At 40.9% G+C, this 22,726-nt stretch overlaps 3 protein-coding genes across 5 annotated transcripts in view; 2 read left to right on the forward strand and 1 right to left on the reverse strand.

The window, feature by feature from the left end:
- Positions 1-382: 382 nt before the first annotated feature.
- irak4 (interleukin-1 receptor-associated kinase 4) lies at positions 383-6,518 on the forward strand. Of its 2 annotated transcripts, none has more exons than XM_034084609.1 (11): positions 383-728; positions 872-1,032; positions 1,634-1,804; positions 2,483-2,643; positions 2,723-2,787; positions 3,209-3,323; positions 3,407-3,516; positions 4,015-4,201; positions 4,966-5,028; positions 5,339-5,503; positions 6,123-6,518. In XM_034084609.1, exons 1-11 carry the CDS (start codon positions 568-570, stop codon positions 6,183-6,185), a joined length of 1,422 nt encoding a protein of 473 aa, XP_033940500.1. In that variant the 5' UTR covers positions 383-567; the 3' UTR covers positions 6,186-6,518. The 2 variants fall into 2 exon arrangements, with proteins under 2 accessions (XP_033940500.1, XP_033940501.1); XM_034084610.1 differs by having other exon boundaries at positions 1,640-1,804.
- A 525-nt stretch (positions 6,519-7,043) lies between these two features.
- Positions 7,044-15,805, reverse strand: LOC117447745 (twinfilin-1-like). Its single transcript, XM_034084611.2, has 9 exons — positions 15,693-15,805; positions 14,213-14,293; positions 13,879-14,057; positions 12,631-12,726; positions 12,232-12,336; positions 9,468-9,593; positions 8,808-8,958; positions 8,566-8,687; positions 7,044-7,723 (listed from the first exon to the last, which is right to left on the reverse strand). The coding sequence occupies exons 1-9, from the start codon at positions 15,715-15,717 to the stop codon at positions 7,556-7,558; spliced, it is 1,053 nt and encodes a 350-aa protein (XP_033940502.1). The 5' UTR covers positions 15,718-15,805; the 3' UTR covers positions 7,044-7,555.
- A 1,380-nt stretch (positions 15,806-17,185) lies between these two features.
- tmem117 (transmembrane protein 117) overlaps positions 17,186-22,726 on the forward strand; it is a 41,175-nt gene continuing 35,634 nt past the window's right edge. Inside the window, exons 1-2 of one of the 2 annotated variants that reach the window (XM_034085567.2) lie at positions 17,186-17,786; positions 19,307-19,616. In XM_034085567.2, coding sequence (XP_033941458.1) covers positions 19,337-19,616 — 280 coding nt within the window. In that variant the 5' untranslated portion in view covers positions 17,186-17,786; positions 19,307-19,336. The remainder of the gene's footprint in view (positions 17,787-19,306; positions 19,617-22,726) is intronic. The other variant, XM_034085566.2, reaches the window with a different exon arrangement.

Genomic DNA, 22,726 nt, shown 5'->3' on the forward strand with positions numbered 1-22,726 from the left:
GTAAATAAATTACCTATGCCATTGGTCCTATCACAAAACAACACCAAATCTCAGGCTGGTTTCAGACGTGATATCTGGTTACTGTCCACTAGAGGCCACTGTCATACTACAAACACATGGGCATTGAAAGCACAGCATATATTTGTCTTTCTGTTTCTCTCCTCAAAAACAGGAAAGATAACGTTAACTAAACTAACTAACTAACTCAAACACATCTACAGAGTGCACAAACTGTGATCGTACCAACATCCGGGACACACAGTACAATGTGAACCTTTTATTTGTGGATGTATATTCATCAGTGCTTGTATTTCCCATAGACTGTACGTATTTCCGCATGGAGGTGGAGACTTGAAGGGGGCAGGTCTGCTTGTGTTACGTTTAAGGAAGTTGCTCAATATTGGAAAGTTTACACATTGTACCAAACCAAACCGTGAGCAAAACGTTTGATATTGTCTTTCCTTTCATGGGTTTAACGTCGGATAATTAACACCCATAGCGGCGTTGTAAGTTGCATACCATGTTAAAATAACTGTCCAACAGGTTGTGTCATTATTTTGTCGTAGGATGAATAACTCAATAACTTCCGCTACTTACATCCGAAACCTCAGTTATAGTTTGCGTCGCAAGTTGTCCGACTTTTTGGATCCCCAGGACAGATGGAAAGATGTTATTGTGTCGATACGGAAGCCGAGTGGGGAGTTGGGGTACTCTCAGCGTCATGTCAGGTAGGTGAATATAGCTGGTGTATTTGCTGTGTTATTGTTTCAGTTAAGGTCGAGAATGCTAGAATATCCATTTTATCTATTCGTCTATTTTCTTTATTAATATAATATTTCATATATGTATGTGATGTATTTGTTTTTCTCAGGAGATTTGAAAGGCTTGTGGCACAGGGGGAAAGTCCCACGGTGGCTCTGCTGGCTGACTGGGGGACCACCAACAGTACAGTGGGTGAACTGGTGGACATTTTGAAGAGTCACAAGTTACTGGCTGCTGCTAGTATCCTGCTACCTGATTTAAAACAAAACGGTATAATGATAATCCCAGGCTATGAAATAAACATGTAAGCCTGCCTATCTATGTATCATCAGTGGTCTGTTACATTTGACTATATTTTCTAATTCTTAAATCACGAATTCTCAAAACATACATCATCCCCATCAAAACAGTTTTCCAATTAAATCAAATCAGTAAGTGATAGAATACATGCATTTATACTTCAATAATTAATCAGTTCCAGGTTTGTTACAAAAGCATGAATGCCATAGAGAGGGAAGAGACACCTCTTAATGGCAGATGTAAAAACATACATATTCTAATCATATATAAAAACAATCACCAAAGAGTAACATACTTATTGTTAATGACATTGTTGTGACATGCAATAAAAGTGTCTGTTTTCTGAGGAATGACATTATGACATACAATACTAGTTTCAAAACAAAAGGGGGAAAGTAAGCCTACTACTATCTAACATCTACACAGAAATGAGCAACATAAAAAAAACGTATTTATTTTAAATTGTGTTGTTTAATCTGTACAAATGCCCATCTCAGTATCAACAACCAATTTAAGATATTAAGACTACTGCGACATATCAACAAAATAACGTATTCAATGTTTTGTCCAGACACAGTGGAAGAGGATGTTTTTCCAGAGATACAGCAGGCCTCTCCAGCAGTACAAACGAACAGCGCTGCTCCGACTAGACTCCTGGAAGACACAGAGACACGGCCACCAGCTGAGAGCTCTGTTCTGCAGACACAGATGCTACTGGAGAGCAGTGAACCACAACACACAGGTAACTGCACTTTAGTTTTCTTTCAAATTAAGTTAAATATAATTAGATTTAGTTATGTTTACAAACCCAACTGTAGAGAGGCTAGTATAAATATGACATGTTTATGCATACAGAGTCCATCGTTTTTGATCTCTAAATAAGAGGAGGTTGTGATGCACATGGCACTAAACAATATGTGATTGCAAGTTGAAAACATCAACTTGCAATCATAGATTTTAAGAACACAGTTTTGAGAAAATAAAGTGCATGTTTTGACTTTAATTACACAGTTTAGAACTGCTCCAATACAAATAAAAGTACTTCATTCAATATCAAAAAGTAAAAGTAATGTACTTTATAAATTGTATGGTGTTCGTCTTTTAAAATATATTATATTTTACTACTATGAACATGTTTTGTGTGGAAAATGTTAATCTGCAGAGGAACCTAAGACTTTAGCTTTTAAATAAAATAAATAATTGGAATTGTAAAAAATTGCAAATAATTGTACCTGAGTAAAATAATGTAGTTCCACTACTAAAAAAAGCTATTTTATCTTGGTTCCTGACATCTATATTTCTACATGTAAGGATGCTGCTTCTATGTGAATGTGTACGTTTACTAAATTGACCAGCAGGTGGCAGCAATGGGAGCTCAACTAAATAAGTTAAAATGAAACTTTTCTGTGTTCCTCATTAGGTGTCTCCAGTTTCCTCTACAATGAGCTGATGAAGATCACAGGCAATTTTGATGACCGGCCAATATCAGACGGCGGCAGCAGACTGGGAGAGGGAGGCTTTGGCACTGTGTACAAAGGTCTCCTAAATGACAAACCCGTTGCTGTGAAAAAGCTCAATCCTGTAAGTTTAAAACGTTTTATGGCAATATTATACTTATGCTCATTTTGCAAATCACAACATAACATACTATCTCATTTAGATGGAGGACATCTCCCTGGAAGAGCTGCAAGTTCAGTTCAACCAAGAGATCCAGACTCTGAAAGTGTACGTTTTATCGTCTCTCTAAATCCTTGTTGATCAGGTTGATTTTGATGACTCACAGCCACCTCGTAACCATTATGTTTTATATGCTAGAGCCAACAAGCTGTTTCTGCAGGTTCAAGGTTTTGTAAAAGCAGCCTGCGTTTAGCTTAGGACCGACAAATACATTCAGGTTGAAGAGATACTTTTAGCCAGTTATTGTAATTACTAAATGGACAATTAATGGAGTTGGTCGATAAAGATATTGGTAAAATCGGAAATGCAAATACTTTTCAGAGTAGCTTTATTGTGCGACCATGGGGTTTGATTAAAACTCAGCAAGCAAGGAAACCCTAACCCTTGCTAGACATTTTTCTTTGAGGTCAACATAGATTCATTTATTTGTAATTACAGATCTGGTTTGATGAGACAGTTTGTTCCACAGGCTGAAACATGAAAACCTGGTTGACATGGTTGGATTTTCCTCTGATGGTCAGTACCCATGTTTGGTGTATCCCCTCATGGTCAACGGTTCTTTGCTAGACCGCATCGCTTGCTTGGTAAGCATCTCAACTTGCTTGCTTCTATCACCTGTGCTTTACTTTACACAGATTAATGAATTGTTTGCTTTTTTTCCATCCAGGATGAAAGCCCTCCTCTGTCCTGGCGACAGAGATGCTTGATAGCTGAAGGGACAGTGAGAGGCTTGGAGTATCTGCACAGCAACCATCATGTCCACAGAGACGTTAAAAGGTACATACAGTGATCTTCATTGTCATGCCTTTTAATTAAATGATCTTTTCCTAATATAATAATTAAACATTTTGGGAAATACAATTTGTTTGACTTTTTCAAAGAACTATTCTATTGTTCATGTTGTTTTTACAGTTCTGATACAGGATACAGGATAAGTATTTCCCACAGTTTTCTGTCTGTTTGCAAAGCCAGGTTTATAACAACATCACAACAAAAGGATATGAGAGGGGCTTCAATCTCCGTAATATTTTCAAAATGTCCGGTTATTTCTACAATTCAGGGCATAAAGATAAACAAGTTAAATGTCTTTATAACTGAACAAGCACTTTATATATATTTGTATCAATATATGCTTATTTAGTATAGGAGCTCTAGTGAACTGGTACGTGGATGTTGTCATCAACGTATGGCAGAGCTATGCTAGCTCTCTCCATTCATTGTGCTAAGGTAAGCTAACCTCCTGCTGTACTGTAATCTTTATTTTCTTCTTGTCAGTGCAAATATCCTCTTAGATGAAACATTTGTGGCTAAGATCTCAGACTTTGGGCTGACGAGGGCATCGGCCAAGCGGACGTCAACAACCATGATGACGGAGAGGATTGTGGGAACCCGTGCATACATGGCACCTGAAGCGCTAAGAGGACAGATTACATCAAAGTCTGACATCTTCAGCTTTGGAGTGGTAGGCTTTCTGCACACTCCCAAAATGCATGCACACACACATTGACTGGATATTATGTCTGGGAGAAAAAAAACTGCAACTGTAATCTAAAATGTAAAAACAACTCCGCAGTTTACTTAAGTGCACGGTACTCACAAAGTACTGACACATACATAGTAATCCTTATATTTATTATAGCGCTTTATCAAAGAGCTTTACAAATACACATTACACATACAGATCATACATGTAATGGTCATCTACTGTGGACAATACCCACGGGAGCAAATTCGGGTCAAGTGTCTTGCCCAAGGACACAACGGCCTGACGCAGTGGGGCGGGAGCGGGTTTCAAACTGGAGTTCCCCAACGCCTCCTTGATCTGACGATCAAACGCACAGTCCACTGCGCCACCCGTCCCGTACATAATTGCAGGACATAAACATTAGCGTATACATTTCTTCACATTTTTGAAAATAGAGCTTTATGTTATGTAATGTCTATTATTGCCTACAAATCAGTGAAGGGCCACAGCTGAGTATTAGTAGCTGTAAATATCAAACATATAATCCATTGTACGACATTAGTAGATTGTTTTATGGGATCAGCAGTGTGTAAAACCTCCTGACCTTCTACACAGTGCCGTATGTACAGCCTATATGTGTTATATGGACAGCTGGGCAAACACTACAGTGTATGTGAAGCTACCTGGCACATGGTGGAGTAATACAGGTTGTTGTGACATCCAGAGCCATGTGATTGACCCCATCTCTCTGCCATCTACAGGTGTTGTTGGAAATATTGTCTGGACTCTCGCCAGCGGATGAAAACCGCGAGCCACAGTTCTTGGTGAGCAGCACAAAAGAGGCTTTCTCTGTGTATCTATCAAGCTCAAGTTTATGATAACAGCTTACTCGAGATGTAACCTCTAATTAGTCAGGGCTCAGTATCAGTTGGTAGTCAAAGAGAGATTTGATTTAGTTTCACCTGTGCTGGGCAAAATGTACAGTATATTTAGGAGTGTCCAAATGAAAAGGGACACTAGAAATCTAATTCCCGACATGATTGAAGCAATAATACTTAGCTGAAGAGGAAGTAATATAGTTTATCACTGCCGTAAGTCACATATAGTGCGATTTTTCATCCCCTCCACTCCCAGATGGAGGTGAAGGATGATATAGATGATGAAGAGGAAGATCTGACTTTGGAGGAGTTCCTGGACAAAAAGATGAGCGATTGGGAGATGAGCCAGGTGGAGAGTGTGTACTCTCTGGCCTGTAACTGCCTCCTCGACAGGAAAAACAGGCGGCCAGTCATCAAACAGGTACAGTGGGGAGAGATAACGGCAGATATTCAGATTTAAAGTTGAAGCCACTGTGCAACACTTTCTGTGTCACCTTGAGGGAAATACCTGTATAATCAGTTCCAGGCGCATTGATAAGTCTGGTGGAGAAGGTCTCACCGTATCCCATAATACCACCACATCGATCAATGTCTTAATCTGTCTGCACCGCCTTGACTTCCCCAGCCTGGCTGTAGCTCTCCCATGATTCATCGAAGTATACTGAATATATAAATCGTAGGAAACATACATATTCAGTGTAATTTCCCTTAACAAGGTTGCACTTTAGTTTGGAAAAACCTTCAAACAGGAGTAAATAGTGAATTTGTTAGGGACTATTTTCAGCTGCGGATTTGGGTTTGGACAAGACGCTGCATTAGAGATCATCTTAAAATAAATAATGTTCAATTACCCTGTTAATCCTATCAAAGGAACATGTTACTAAGTTTAACAGTGTGGCATGTTAATAATATTGTTAAGAAGACAATGTTTTCTATATAAGGTTTTATTCTCTGCATGAAAATGCTAAAAACTAAAGTGCATGTCTTTTTATTTGTAGACTGTCTATTTGAGCTATTCATTTAAATATATTTCTTAACAGGTCCTGTTGGAACTGAAAGGAGTTGTCAAAAGCATTTCACTGGATTTTAGAGCACAGGATTGAAGCATCCCAGAAAAGATCCAAGCTGTATGAGCCTTCTCACGTCACCGTGCACAGAATAAATGTTACTTGTTGACTGTGACTGACAAAAGGTGTTGTATACAGAACACAATACTCAAATAAGAATTCAGTAATAAATGGCATTTTTGTATTTTATTATGAATAATTTACTATATTTCTAAGAAGTCACTTAATTAACTTTTTTTCTACAGCATTTTGAGATTGTTTTGCCAGGTTTGATATTTGAATGCCTTAAAAATACTGAAAGTGTCTGTTACGATTACAGTGTCCACATAATGTATTTATTGTAAAAAGAATAAAATGAAACAGAAAATGTGTGATTTAAATATTTTATTTTTTCTTCGTTAAAAGAAAGATTGGTAAGAAAACAAATAAGACCGAACATGATTTTATTTTCTATTAGAATGACAAAGTATGAATATACAGGAAGTGATTTTCCCTTCAGACATGAGGTGAGCTAAGTAGTTTGCCTAATATTAATCAGTAGACCAGTGGATGTGGCAACATTTTCATCAAGGTATTAAGTATATTATTCCCTTTCCTATCCGGTTGCCCTCCTGTTTGGGAACCAGCAAAGTTGGAGTAGCTTCCTCTGAGATGTACTGATGGAATATTTCTGGAAGCACTGAGTCTTTCCACTGTGATCCTCACCAACACAGACTAGACTGTTTCTTAATCATATAGCATCACACAGCTACAATATGTACATTTACAGCACTTGCATAGAAAAATAAGTTTCTCAGCAGATGATTTTTTTCATGTAAACCACAGTAATATCAAAAAAGAAGTCAATTTTCCAAATATAAAATGCACTGTGAAAAGGAATCAATAGACACAAGTGGGATAACCTTTTCTGCTTTGGAGCACTTCATTGTGCAAACAGTAGGAGACAATTTCAACATATTAGACACAAACACATTAATTGACACAGACTTAAGGAATGCAAGTTAAGAATTCACGCATGTGAACTCAGAATGTTTTTTTTTTTTTATCATATTGGCGCAAGTTCACATTAGTCACATTGACACTTTGTAAAGTCTCAGAGCTGGCAACAATGTGGAAACCTCACATTTGACTTTGTTTGGGCCTCTTTTAAATCATTGTGAATAGTTGTGACTGTACTAACATACGTGAATATGCTTCCATTTGGCAGGCTACAAATGGAGAATTCTGAAGTGTGTCATTGCTCAGTTGTCCTTGGCGTGCATAGTTGGGTCTCTGGGGATGTTTACGGGCGTTTGAGGTTGTCGTCTTATTCTTTTAAACAAGCGTGTCAAATATGATTTCCCCCATTGCAGGAACGCTCCACTGTGGAACGTGCTCGGGGTGGAGGTGGTGGTGCTGAGGTCTGTTTAATCTCTCTCCTCTCCCTCTGGGGCGGGGCGGGTGATGCGGCGCACGCCCCTCTTCCCGGTGGGGCCTTTGGGCTTGGCGAAGGCCTGCTTGTGTGCATGCTGCTTGGGATGCACCTCTTCGTACAGGAAGTCACCGGTCAGTTCATCTCCGTTGTCGATCTCCAACTGGGAAACAGACCGAACATATGAGCAGATGCACTTGCAGACACAACATAATCAAAACCTCCTTAAGCAAAGCATGTTCTTTTGAAGTATTAAAGGTTCTACTTTGTGGTGACCATCTGTTTCGAATATCATCTTCGAAACAGAAAACACACTCTTTATTCTATACTAAACAAATAACCTCATGAATTTACTTTTTAGCACTGAATCCACATCAGGAGGCAAATTGTCCCTTTAAAGACTCTTAAAACATTTACTCAATCCACTTTAAAGGTTTTGATTTTTAAGGGATTTCCGTCTCGTGTCTGAGATGTTCTCACTGGATCAAAGTGAGGGGGGTCCCTTAAGGAAAAGGTGATGTCGTGTTGCGCAATAGTAATGAATTAAGCAATAAATAAATGACAAATGTGACGGTCATGCTTCCCAGTCAAAGAATCTTACCAAACTACGGCATCAACTCATTATTTTTGCTTTGTCAATAAAAACTTCAATTAAAATTCAATATGGAAATAGTTCCATTTACAGTATAAAGTATTTAGGACGCTTGAACCAGTGAACTTGCAGCATTGTTCATTGAAAAGTATCCAAATAGTCGCTGAAAATGTTCCTGAGGGTGAACTAATTGTTGCAGCTCTCGATCAAACCAAACACAAACTGACCTAATCATTAATAAATGAAACATAATTATGTTAGTTCTGAATTCCAACGTTGATTGTTGCCCATTAATTAGAAACATTTTGAGAAATAATCAGGATTTAAAGAAGGTTTTAAGGGCTTAAAATATGTGACAAAAAAATACGAAGATGTGCATGCCATAAGTATTTTATCATGATGGATAGTCTCACCTTTTTCTCGATCTCGATCTGGAGGCTGTGCTCCACCATGTCCACCAAGGGGTTTTTGCAGCTGGAATACAGCATCCTCTCTCGGATGCTACAGTTGTACCCGGGCATGGAGTAAATGAACACTGCAAAGGGAAGAAAAGACAATTAGAAAAGCAGACACAAAATATAATTCGAAACAACATAAGAAACGTATAGAAATAATAGAGTTGACTTTTCATAATAAGTTGTGAGAATCGAATCACCTGTGGACTCTAGGTAGTCGCCTTCGTGGGAATGTTTGTAGAGGAAGAAGTGGTAACGTGCAGATTCTTTAGGGATTCTCAGCGGCAGGTCTTTCAACTCTGTTGGCTCAGTGTTGGACAACCGAATCAGCTCCTTCTCAGCGTCTACTTCCTGTAGACAAAGGAATGGAAAAGTTACTCACGAGGTTGGTGGCAGGCGCTTGTGACCATGCTTGGAATTCTAGACAAATGAGGAACATCTGTGTGGGGTGAGTGAATGAAATCAAGCATTCCCCTCGCTCTCAGGTGTCTGAGGTGGAACACTTACGGTACAAATGCCTTTGTTAGATAAATACATCAAACACTCTGCTGTCTTGAGAAGCTTTTAGGATAACAGACAAAAAAGGGAACGGAGACAAAGCAGTGCCACAATTATTCCTTTGTACTTGGCGATGATCTGATCCGAGTGGTGACATGAAGCCTTTGAATTTCAATGAGAAGGACAAAGGCTTTTGGGGCAAAATGAGTAACTCATTGTGTCGGTCTGTACACAACTCCTGACCAGAAACACCCCCTCTCTCCCAGCACAATGTAATGAAAGGAAAGAGACTTGATTTGTTTATCACTTATTGATGGGGCAAAGGTCATAAAGTGACTAATGATTTGCTCTTAAGGACTCACCAGTTGTACGTAGTTGACTCTTTTGTCCCTAAAACGTTCAAGTGCTGCAATAGCGTCTTGGTGGATAGGGAAGGCCACTCCCTGCAGAGTCTGCTGCTTGGTGTCCACACCGATGTCCGTCTGCACCTGAACACATCACAAAAAACAGGAAGAGGCACTTCAGCTTCCTGTCATCCTGCCATAGACACATTAATGAGCAAATAGATAACACATAGGTGGCATTTATTATTACTTTACAAAGTACATTCAAAAAGGTCTCTTCTTTATTAAGAGGCATATTTATACAGATATATGCTCAAACAACCAAGTTCATTATGGAATCTAGAATAGGACTCTGTGGTAAACAGTGAGTATGTGGATTCTAACATGCTCTTGACCTAATACGCGCACGTGCACACACACACACACACACACCATGTATACATCACTTCAGGGGACATTACATTGACTTATATGCATTTCCTGGAGACTTATCCTAACCTTAACCATAACCAACACATGCCTAACCCCGCACCAAGTCTTCACCCTAAAATTAATGATCGACCTTATGGGGACCTCCAATTTGTCCCCATAAGGGAGGCGAGTCCCCACACGTGATTTAGGGGATTTAGGTCCCCACAAGTATAGTAATGCCAGGCCACACACACACACACACACACACACACACACACACACACACACACACACACACACACACACACACACACACACACACACACACACACACACACACACACACACACACACACACACACACACACACACACACACACACACACACACACACACACACACACACACACACACACACACACACACACACACACACACACACACACACACACACACACACACACACACACACACACACACACACACACACACACACACACACACACACACACACACACACACACACACACACACACACACACACACACACACACACACACACACACACACACACACACACCACCACGTGTATGTCATCATGCTGCCGATCACAAGTCAGAACAGAACAAATCCTACTCTTGAAAAACATCCAAACATCCATTTCCTGTCAGGAGTTTCATGATAAAGAGTTGTGGATAAGTAAAATATAATAGATGTTTTTCTCATTTCTTGTCATCAGAAAGTAAGAAGGGCAACGAGCAGCTTGCTGGAGCTTGATGATTAGGTGAGGCGCTTGTATCGGCAGTGACGAGGCGCCTCCACCAAATCAGACAGAAAACTGGAAATGCTGGCGGGGATTACTCTGATGGATTGCATCTATTTTTAGAGCTCTGTTCCCACAAAATGAAATGCCGTGCAAACATGATTGAGCCTCCGATGTCGCTACCTCGCATACCAAAAAGGATTGTGGGTCTTTTATCCATCTGCTTAGTAAAAGGCAGGCAGTCTCCAAAGCACAGCAATGATAAATATGTCAAAGCCCCTTTTCCATCCAGGCGGTCCAGATTAATGGTATATTATCTTCCTTCAACAGCTGGTCAAGTGGGACGAGCACAAACCTCACTTCCCATTTGCTCTGCTGCTGTCTTTAATTGAGCATACTTTGGAGAGGGAGTGCACTTCTCAAAGCACTTCCATATATGGTAAGAAAGACAGTTCTTGTTTGTGTGGTGAGGTCTGGAGAGCAGCAATTGGAAAAAGGTAGTTTCTCAAAAAAGCAGAACAGTTCATTTGGGTTCATTTAAGCGGGAACAGCAGCACAAAGTCCGAAGAGTAGAACTCCAGATGCCATGTTTCTGTCTGGTGGAGTCGGTCTGCAGGGTAAACACGCCTGCAGCATTAGCGGGATATCCCATTACAGTATTCCTTTATCTTTTCTCTGCCAACAACAAAGGGAAAGCACAGCGATACAGCTCACCTGTGCTTCACGCAGAATCACTGCCGAGTGCTCAGAACTACAGAGAAATACATTTGCATGACGCTCTCTCAAATATATATTTGAACATCGATAAAGAGCTCAGACATGCAAACAAGAATATATTTCATATTCAGAGTACTTTATGGTCCATTCGTTTTGCATAATGTGTCTTTTGAACTGACATAAAAGAAAGAATACACCACAGTAATGCTTATTAAACGTTTAAAGTGACCGATTGGCAGTGATAGAAGTGACGAGTGGACTGTTATTCCACTGGTATGCAGCCGTAGAGCTATGTGCTGTCCAAGCCCTAATATATTCGTCCCCGCCAACATCCGGCTGTTCTCACGCATCAGCATCTTTTCTCTGTTGATACTGCCGGGGCAAGCATATGCACACTGGCACTGCTGCTGACCTTGTGCCGTTTGGAAGGATGCATCGCTGGCCTTCATTGATATGACCTCACACAGACGGCAGATGTGTTGAGGAAGAATACTGCCGTGAGCTGCTATTTGTTCCCCCTCTGAAACCTCAGATTAAAGGATGACGTGGTGTCGTTTATTTTAAGAACCGAGAACAAGCCCTATCCACAGCAGCCACTTCAGAACGGACTCAGGCAATTCAACGTGTCAACATGCCATGGGTTATTATGTGACAACGCGCATGGGAACAAGAGCCAAGAAATTCAATCCGTGTGTGTGTGTGTGTGTGTGTGTGTGTGTGTGTGTGTGTGTGTGTGTGTGTGTGTGTGTGTGTGTGTGTGTGTGTGTGTGTGTGTGTGTGTGTGTGTGTGTGTGTGTGTGTGTGTGTGTGTGTGTGTGTGTGTGTGTGTGTGTGTGTGTGTGTGTGTGTGTGTGTGTGTGTGTGTGTGTGTGTGTGTGTGTGTGTTCGCACCTCATTCAGTTTGATCTTTCTCAGTTCCTCCTCTGCAGCAGTGAGGGGAAGCGGAGCAGCCTGGACAGTCAGATATTTCCTGTATCCACTCAGATTCATTTCGTCCTGGGTGGGCAAATCACAGCACAATCACACAACGTACAGCAATACAGTTTGACTCACATCCTCTGTCCTTTTGGTTGCCATACATGTATTAGACTGAAGCTTAACTTTTGAGGGTTTGCTACAGAGGCTTAAGGGCATACAAAGAGCTTTTCGCAAATGTTAAGGATTCAAGGATCCTTCGTTGTCCTTTTGCAAAACAGAGTTGCACGAACAGATGCAGTTGTAGCTTAGTGGACGATGTAAGAACAGAGAATAACAATGGCAGTAGTAGAATGGGTTCCTCTAAAGACCTACCTTTGTGTTACCGAAAATCTCATCCTTGATGTGCCCGCCCCCAAACTCTTTCTTCAGTGTGGCTCTGGTAGCAGCATATAACATTTTATGTCGCACCTGTTGAGAATATGTAGAAAGAATGTTTATCGTTTAGTAAAATCAAACATTCTTGAGCTTACATCTGGCAGCTTCAGAGGATAACATATTTCCCTATTGATCTTTCCTTCTTGCTTTGTGCTGGACAAGACATCTATGTTCTGAACATAATTAGAACTGTGTTAAGTGATTGATTATATTCTTGCATACACTTGAGTTTTCTCTCAGCATTGTTTATATGATAACATGCGAGCAATCTTCTTCCCTGCCTTTGTTGATGCTTCGCCTGTTAATTAAAACTAAGTAGCAAAAGGGGACCTACTTATAAGTAAAACATCGAGCCATAGCACTACTAATGGTCGAACACTCCTTAGGGTACCTTTAAATGCCCTCTTAAAACACACTCTTGATTATAGGCTAAATAAATACATTTGACTTGAGTTGACTCAGTTTAGCAGCTGGTTGTGAAAGCATCATGCGACTGCCAGGCAAGCCTCAGCCTGCAGCGAGGTGCTTTGGAGAGAGGGCAGGAATGTGAAGCTTGAATGTGGCTCTCAGAAAGTGAATTTAAGTTAAATGTCAGTATGTAGTTAGAGCGCCACATGGCTTTGTCTGGCACCGTGCTCTCCTTGTACATTCCTCTTTCCACTGCTACAGAAACAACACGTGTGTGTGTCTATTTGGCACGGTTATTTTGGATCGCAGTGACAACACCACCAAAAGTTTTTGATGGAACCAAATGACAATGACTTGCATTGTATGGGACAAGAGCACAGCAAATGCAAAACACACATTTGCATGACAAGAAAACAACAATCGTGAAACACTGAGAGGGCGGACTTTCAGTGGAGAGATGAGAGGTTGGAACTAACCGTGTTATTTGGAGAGCACCATAATCTGCCTGAGTTTAGATTTTGAAGCGGTCTGTTGCCTACATTTATGCAGTACTGATGTGGTAACCCCACCCAACTGATGCTCAAAGCAGAGGAGGACAAAATGCTGTGAAGTTGCACTATTTTTATTCTACTTGTATTTACTTGCACTATTTTATCAGTTGTATTGTGTTGCACTGCTGGAGCAGCCTGTGACCTAAGATGTGTGACATATGTAGCTATGTACAAATGACAATGAAAGCCTTGAATCTTGAAAAGCTATTCATCTAAGTTTTCTCACAGTAGAGTTGTCTGGAGACCAGGCCAGGAAGATCCACTCGTAGCCCTGGTTGTTGGTGGAGTCCAGCCGGTACAGAACATAGCAGGGCACGTCGTCCTCCAGGAGGGGCACAACTAAGGAATCGTACTCCTGGTCCCACTTCTTTGATGCTTTCCCGGTGGTGCCCATAGTCAGCTGCTCTGGAAAGCAGATGTGTAAAACAACACAGTCAGCAGTGCACAGATTTGTTAGCAATGTTGAAATGTCAGCTTTAGTAGACGTCTGAGAAGAAGTACGAGTTAAGTGTTTTCTTGGCAGAAGGAGCTGTACACAAACACCCTGGGACACTGCTTACCGGCCTCAATGACGACCTTTATGACTCGATATTGGTCTCCATTCCTGGCTTTGGCAAAGATGTCTTTCACATCATTACCCGCTGTGAAAAGACAGAAGGGTGTTAGTTTCTACGGTTTTAAACTGATGCCTGCATGAACTGCACGCTCCTGCTAACACGACTTTTTTCAGCATCTGATTCAAATGTTTCCACCTAAAAATGTTGTGAGTCTTACTAACTTGTGGACCAGGTTACCACATGTTAGACACTAAATAAAGCTTTATTGATTATATGTATCTTTATTAACATAAACTTCTAAATAATCCATTTCCTTTTAACATACTTTTAGTCAAGCAGAACATTTTTATAAATTATTTGGTCATATCCTCATCAAGCAATAATGAAACAATTACGAAACGCACAGTAAAACACTTAATGTGTATTATGTGTTACAATGCATAGAAGGCTGCATGGTTTCAGTCGTACAGATGAGAACACAAACCACCTTTGAACCCAAATACAGGCACAATACAAATATCTCTCCGATATCAGGAAGCAAGGAACAATTCCCTATAACATAGACGATGTGGTCAATTGTCAAATACCATAATTTATTACACAGCTTTTCTACGGCAGTGTTATTATTCAAACACAGGAATTTAGTTTAGTTGTATCTACATGTTAGGTGTGGAGAGCTATAAACATGTATGTGTAAATAATAGCAGTTTGACCTAGACTACACCCTGCATACGCCTCTGCTGCACACATGTAAATAATAACTCGTTAGTCTGATATATTAAGACTTGACAGACTTTGACAGGTGAGTTAAACAGACATACCAACTGATCATAGTTCATTTAAGTATCAACTATATACGAAAAACCAATGTCACACGGTGGCCTGGAGTCAGAAGGGACATTTATAGTCACAACATATGCCTGTCTCTTATTAACTGACATAATTTGCAGGTTGCTTTACCTCAAAACAGACAAGCATTTCCGCGGTGTTGCTGCCATGTTTAACAGGATGTCACGCCTTTTGTCAAGACTATTTGTATTATAACACAGAGCAGGTAATGGCTATTCATGAATGTATTGGAACACCGTTGGTCTACCAGGCCAGCAGTTTGTTTAAATGAAGGCGTCGCCCATCCATCTAGAAAGATAAACTAACGTTGCAGGATTACAGCTTTATACTGAGAAGCTAATGCATTTTGCAACATTGTAGAGGAAAAAAATGGAGTAGCACTAGCCGTGATTTAGGTGGCTCATGAACTGGCTAAATGCTCAGGGATTAAAGCCTTAAAGTGCCCAAACAGGGCACCGCTGATCATCAGACACAGCACGATAGCTCACAGCTAGCTAGGAGTGGCTAGCTAACTTGACGCTAGCTTCTGGGTACAATGAATTGTTGGAGGTACTTAACGCTCACCCGGGAATGGCACACACGCACAACACAAGACATAATGGAAGAGACATTGAAAGCAGGGAAACGCATCTACCTTGAATGCCCGTTTGATGTGACATTGTGTCTTTCGTCGGATCAAGAGCTGATACAGCTGTTCAGGCGAAACCAGGGCAGGGAAGCAGGAAGAGAACTACATCCACAAGAGCCGCCCCCCGTGTGACGTCATCAATATCTAAATCACAGGACCTGGTCAAACAATTGTAATATATTTTATAATGACAAAATTATAATATATTTTATAATTAAACAATTATCATATATATGTTCCTTTTTTATTACCATTTCTTAATAGGATTAATATTATGAAATTATAATGTAAGACCTAAATCTGTTATATGACAATTATTATGTTTAAGAGTAAGAGAAATAAACAAAGTATTAATGTTCATTTATTTCCAAATTTATTTATTTCAGTTTTTCTTCAAATGTATTTATTCGTGTATTTTTTGTATTCCTGTATGTATTACTTTATTTATACATGTATTTATGTTGTACTCATGTCATGTTCTGTCCTCCGTACCTGTATACTCGTTGTGTGCACAAAGGTACATATGTTGTCTTTTGCTATGCTGATGTTAAATCTGGAGAAATTGTCCCCACCACTTTTTCTAACAAAGTGACGCCCATGATAACCCACATCTGCTTTTAATGTCACATGATCAAATTGACAATATTTATTATTACACCGGTATTCTTTTATTCTATACAGTGGAATTCAAAAATATTAGATTGGTTCTTTATATATTTACCAATAGGCTCAGGGTTGGAACACAAATTAAAGCAAGTCAGTTATTTGTTCACTCTTAAATTCTGATCTGTATTCACGTAGATATGTCCTGCTTTCATGGCAGCAAATCCTATTGGCGTGAAATCCTGCAACATCTGGACGCCACCGGGCTTCCTGCCTCTGCCATATGTCCCTCCCACTCCTCGGTAAACAATTGTCCTCATCCTGTCACCAGAGGGAATCTCAGGAGATGTGTCACAGGTCACAGCTGGATGTGATCATGTGGTCACAGCTGGAGTCACACCGGAAATAATGTGAACCGGTCTTCAAAATAAGGGTTTTATTTATTGTCCTAAAAAGATTGGTGCTGTAGTTTAAACTGGCATACGCATGCGTAGCACAGTTCAGAGTTCAAATGAATGATTATAATGTTGAACTACCTCAAAGAAGTGAATGCTATTAAGCTACATTTTATTGAGACATGTATGTGTCTTTACATACAGTCTTTGCTTTATGCATTGCTGATATTCACAAGGCATTATGTTAACTGTAGAAATAAAAAGCTTTAATAAAAAAGAGCCACATTTAAATGTTCTAATGTTTATTTCAATAAAATGGCAAAACAAAGAACCAACACTCGTTTATTAACGGAATGTCAACCTTTAAACAACAATATACAGGCTTTGTGCCTACAGCAACAAAACAAACAGCAGTATGTATCATGATAATAATAACAATAATTAATTGCATTTTATCTTAGTACTAAAATACTAAATTATAACAAGCATATGTGAAACCCAAATAAAATAAAATGCATTAAAATAAGTAAGCACATGCCAATACTGTATGTATCTATTCTATGTAGGTTAAATTGACAAACTTTTTTTATCACGTTTTACTTTGAAATGTGAAAGCGGAAGTATTATACTTGAACTGTCTCTCGCTTGACGCTGGTGAATAATGTGTTGGCTACATTGCGTTGCACAGATGTTATGCGTGCTGTGTGGATCCAGCCATCTCCATCCTCTGTACAGCAGCAGCGTCCCGTTCACAGCCCAGAAACAGCACCGCCCGGCGGGAACCTGCTGACAAAGCACCGCCCGGCTCAGCTAGCCCGCCCGGCGCATGGACGCTTCAGCACAATGGCAGAGGATTTGGGAATGCCTCTGTCGTATACCAACAACAGGTCTCATGGATAATCCCTCCACAAAAACCCTCCCGCATCGTTTCTTTTTTGGGATGATTCGAGCGCCGCTGTCGGCTTGATGTGACAGGAGAGCCGTGCGGGAGCGGGGCGTCTTGTCCCGGCTGTCGACTGAAAGCAACATCGGCGTGGAGCAGGTGCGTTCATGACGCTGATCCACCGCACGTGCACACATTATATTACCGAGTTGCAAGCAGGTAAGGTCTGCACGAATTTCGGCCGTCCCAGATGTCTCTTGGAGCACCGATATTAAAGTTGTGTAATCAGATAATTCCAGTCAAGCCTGTGTTATCTGCGAGATACGTGAGGTCGGCGATGTGACATTTGGCGTCATCGCTGTTGTGACATTAGAGGGGATGTGTGTGGTCACAGACTTATGCTCTTTACACGGTAGTCCATTCCGGAATTGACAGATGTGTCCCGAATTGACGGACCACTCAGTGTATTTCCTGCGGGCAGCACTTAGGTCTATTGGGCCAGTAATTTACATGGTTTAGGAAAAGCCAGGGAGTTTAGAGGATGTACCCTACCATGAGCAAGATGATAATAATGGTGATTAGGATATCACGGTTCTTGCAGATTCTACTGCAATCTCAAATGCATATCCATCATTGTCAGCCCCCAGGTTGATGAGTCCTTTTTGGGTATTATTTGCATGTTTTCTTCCTGTATTCATGGGTGTCCTTTGGGTGCCAGCTGAGTCCCTCTCCATGCATGTTTGGGACTCTGCACTGGCCTCAAACTGGGTACAGGTCCCATGTCACAACAGCCCCTCTTAATGTGTATAATGGGATAACGGCAGAACATGGATTAAGTGTGTATGGAATCGCTTTAAGACCCAAGGTGGCAAGTATCCGAATGACAAGATAAAACATGATGCTGGTGAAATGTAATCGCCACATGGGGGTTTCACTTTGGCAGCTCTATTTCTGGAGACGTTACATCATCTAATATTTCCACTGTGGGGTATTTTGGGAAGCTGTGTCAAAGCAGGGAACTGGTTTGGGGAATTCAGTCGAGCAAAGTCAGACCAGTCACAAAGGGCTACAGCGAGGGAGTTCGGAGTGAAGTCGATGGGTGTCATGTGTGGGCTTTAAGAATACAGAGGGGGGGACTGTTGGGAAGTTACTCCAAGCGCTGCCTCTGCTTGGCAGGTGTTCCCCAACAGAGCATACGCGTAATGCTGCCACACGTTTTCTGAGGGGAGCACAGAATAGACAGGCTGAGAGGATAAGCCTTTTCAAGAGCCAGTGCTTTACAGCTAAGCACTTCAAGATTCTACCTTATCCAGGTATGACACTAAACTTCAACCTGTTTTTCTGACTGAAGAATTTAGTTTAAAAGGCTTCATCTTTGTTCAGCTTTTTGTTAAGTTGTGAGCTCAGCTAACAACCTGTTTTCATGCACCTGATTCTTTGCTGTCATAGCATCCCCATCATCCAGACGGATCAAGCCCTCTCTGACATGTGTGTGTGATAATCTTTGCATTGACGTGAAAGCCTGTCTCTGCACTAAGACATCTCTGTGTAGGTGCATTATTGGCACTGCTGCTGCACAGAGTTGTCACAGAATTTAGCATAATCTCACAATCTCTCCCAAACCTCAGTTACACTCCGAACACTAATCTCAATCTGAGGGATGTTTCACTCTAATCTGCCGTGCTGATTTGAGTATAATGTAATCTGACTTTCTCTCTCTCACCCTCTCTCCCTCTCAGGTGTAGTGTGGCTGGGGGGGGCTCAGCAGGATGGAAATAGATGCACGTTTCCGCTACTATTTCCAGCACCCGTGGTCACGTCTCATCGTGGCCTACCTGGTCACCTTCTTTAACTTTCTCATCTTTGCGGAAGACCCCATCTCTCACAGTCAGACAGAGGCCCATATGATTGTGGTGGGCAACTGCTTCTCCTTCCTGTTCAACAAGTACCCGGGCCTCGAATGGAACGCCCTGAAAGTAATATGCTGGATACTGGCCATTATCACCGGCATGTTAGCTGGGAAGTTTATATTCCACCGCCAGCTCTTCGGTAAGTCATGCACACGTTAATGCAGGGGAATGTGCAGAGTAATGGCTTTACTGACGGAGGGAACATTCCTCTTGAATGTTTTTTCTGGCGGGTGTCACCAAGCACCTTACACTAATTGTCCACATTTCTCAAATATTAATGCAATAAAAGGCATTTCTCATGTATTAACAATCGGCTCACATCTTCATAATGATGCTCCTGCACCCATTCCTCTCCCTCATAAAACTCTCTTCAACTCACTTATCATTAGAATTAAATAGTTTAATTTCTCTCTAATTTGTGTAGGGGTGCAACTACCAGTCATTACATATATTAAAATACATTATCACCATTTCTAAATCCCAAGTTGATGCTATTCATGGCTTAATATGTTGGATCCACACACAAATAATCAGTCACTGAAGAAGAGAAAACACTCGTAGAAGTCTTACTTGGTTTTCTGGTCTATTTGTCCTGCTTTTTATCTCTACCTTTTTGGCGCTTAACCTTTTGTCACGGTGCACAACCTACTCACACCCACTCTACCCCTTTTAAGATGCATATGCAAAGTGAACACCAAGAAAAAGCAAACAAAGCACCACTACTTTTATTCAAGTTGTTATGTGTATTTGCGATAGGAAGCTTAGACATGAGAAAACATTCCGGGTCTTTACATTTAAAGAAGTGAAACAATAGACAATGATGAAAATTCAGATTTATATAAAGAAAAATAGGGAATGCTACTTTGGAGAAGAAAAACAAGGGGATGTTGAAGTAAAACATGGGGTGCTCTTTAAGGGTAGGGCACATAGTCAAGTAAAAACAAAAGAAAAGCATTCATACTATCAGGACTATGATATCATTACATTGAATGCAACCCATATGTGTTTGAATACACACACTTTCCTGCTATGAAAGCGCCTCTGAAAAACAACACCTGTCATATTTGAGGTGGTTCAGTCGTTGTGTTGCTCACTTCCTCGACCTATCACACCTCTTTAATGCATTTCTCCTTTGCCATCTGTATCACTTATTCATACAAGCCCAACCTCCTCTCTCTTCTCACTCTCTTGACAGCCTGACTCTTTCCATTTACTCTCCTCTCACAAGGCCGTGACTCCAATCTCATCAGCCCGTCATTTGTTTTAAACAGCTTCCTATTCAACTCGTGCATTTCATTTCCTAGTCACTTCACAGCTCACTTAGGCGGGATAATATTGGCCACCCTGGCTTATCTCCTTGGTATGAACCATTAATGACTATAATTGGAGGGCAGAGAGGAAGATCGAGAGAGGGGTTAGTTCCCTGAGTAATCATCTTCCCTGAGCAGAAATAGAAAGCCATGCGTGCATAGTGACATATTGTGCAAATACAGACATGGAAAATAGCTTTAAGGACACATGATTTTCCTGCAAATGGTGGACAGTTGCTGGAAGTGATAATCACAGCTGTTCTGTCTCTCCACATAGGGTTATTTGATCCTGTAAACATACAGGGTCCTTGGATTAAGTTAGAGAGATATATTTGGTATCGTTTTATGTCGAAATAGCTCTGAAATATGAGACAGTCACAAGACAAACATCTGAACTGCACCATAGATGTTTTGGTCCTAATAACAGGGTCACCAGTCAGGCAAGGTTGAGAAACACTGATCCATGATGTCAATAAATATAGAAGAAAATGGTAATTGAACCCAAGATACATAAGAATAGTTTTATCTATCCATCCATGCAGATATCTTTGGTTTGGTTTGATATTTTGGGCAATGTGCTTTCTTGCTGATGGTTAGTGCTAATACATTGATACAGTACCCATATCTACTCGTATTGTGAAGCTAACACTAGGGTATGATTAGCTTAGCTTAGCACTAGCAGATACACTTTAAGTGGGGGTAAAAGCTATCCAACTAGTCTCTAACTGACTAATAACATATTGTATCCTGTTTTTGTTTTTTTAAATCCACACCTTGACAGAAATGTAACACGGTTATGATTGTGGTGCCTCGGCTGGTTACCTGATCACATCATAACCAAAGCCTGCGCTACTCTGTGTTATCCACTGAACAGGTTCTGAACTGCATGGTATGCAGATTATCCAAAGTAAGGGATACTGTTTCTGGAAACACAAACTTTTGCGCATAATCAATAATTCTAAAAACAAAACCGCAACAATAAAACGTTACCAGTACAGCTTTGTGAGGAAACATTGTATTTGTGTTCATTTAGATGAAGTGACCCATTTTACAGTTGTATTTGTAGTCGTGGGCATCATTTAAATGTCACACAAACGAAGCACATTTTCCTGTCCATAGTGTGCCGTATTGCTCCACTCATGACAGCTGAGAAGTAGCTCTCAGTGAGGTTTCACAGTGAGGCCCAGTGTGTCAGGATCAGGGTTTATATACTTCCATTTGCTTGAGGACAGACAGAGTGCAGCTCGTCCTGCAGCCAGGTACGGCTAATGCACGTCAACAAGCCTCCAAACAGATGGTTTGTGTTTCTGTGTGTGGGTGTGTGTTTGTAACTGCGAAAGAGTGGCGATATGTTGTGTTTGTATGAGCGATCGTGTGAGAGAAAAGGTCCATGTGTGTGTTTGTAATCACACAGATGCAGGGGATCTGTGGTGGAGAGGGAAAGAGATGGTTGAGAGTTGGAGAGGAGAGATGTGTCCTGCACAACATTTCAGAGAGGCAGTTATGTAATCCCAGCCCAGGTAAGGCCTAAGAGCTGCGCTACAGCACCAGCCTACTGTAAAATCTATCATCTATTATAGATCTGTCACACAGGCCCACATCCGGCAAGTCATGTCTTTGCAGATCTCTATACAACATATCTCTTCTGCACTCTGATGTGTAGGCAGGCAGTGGGAACACTTCTGGATAGGAACACGGTCCATGCAAAGCTTTTAATACCTGGAGGAAAGCACTCTGAAATCAGAGTTTGTGAAGGTTAAAAGTATTTTCTCCGGTTACTTTTCAATAATGTGTTATTCGGATTCCATTTCACAAACCAGTGCATAACCAGAGTCATGTTCACGCTCATTCTGTTTGAAGCTAGACTCAACTTCATTTCAATGTGTCCTAAGTCTGACATTGTTTCTGAGAGCTGACACATCGCCAGCGTCATTTATCA

The sequence above is a fragment of the Pseudochaenichthys georgianus genome, chromosome 6 (assembly GCF_902827115.2).
Source record: "Pseudochaenichthys georgianus chromosome 6, fPseGeo1.2, whole genome shotgun sequence".
Classification (NCBI taxonomy): Eukaryota; Metazoa; Chordata; class Actinopteri; order Perciformes; family Channichthyidae; genus Pseudochaenichthys; species Pseudochaenichthys georgianus.

Excerpts from the sequence above, each read along its gene's own strand:
- irak4 (XM_034084609.1), top strand. The coding sequence starts at position 568 with ATGAATAACTCAATAACTTCCGCTACTTACATCCGAAACCTCAGTTAT. Across the intron at positions 2,644-2,722 it reads CTGTGAAAAAGCTCAATCCT|ATGGAGGACATCTCCCTGGA; the intron begins GTAAGTTTAAAA and ends TATCTCATTTAG. Across the intron at positions 3,517-4,014 it reads GTCCACAGAGACGTTAAAAG|TGCAAATATCCTCTTAGATG; the intron begins GTACATACAGTG and ends TCTTCTTGTCAG.
- LOC117447745 (XM_034084611.2), bottom strand. The coding sequence starts at position 15,717 with ATGTCACATCAAACGGGCATTCAAG. Across the intron at positions 14,058-14,212 it reads AAAGGTCGTCATTGAGGCCG|AGCAGCTGACTATGGGCACC; the intron begins GTAAGCAGTGTC and ends TCTGCTTTCCAG. Across the intron at positions 12,337-12,630 it reads AGATTTTCGGTAACACAAAG|GACGAAATGAATCTGAGTGG; the intron begins GTAGGTCTTTAG and ends TTGCCCACCCAG.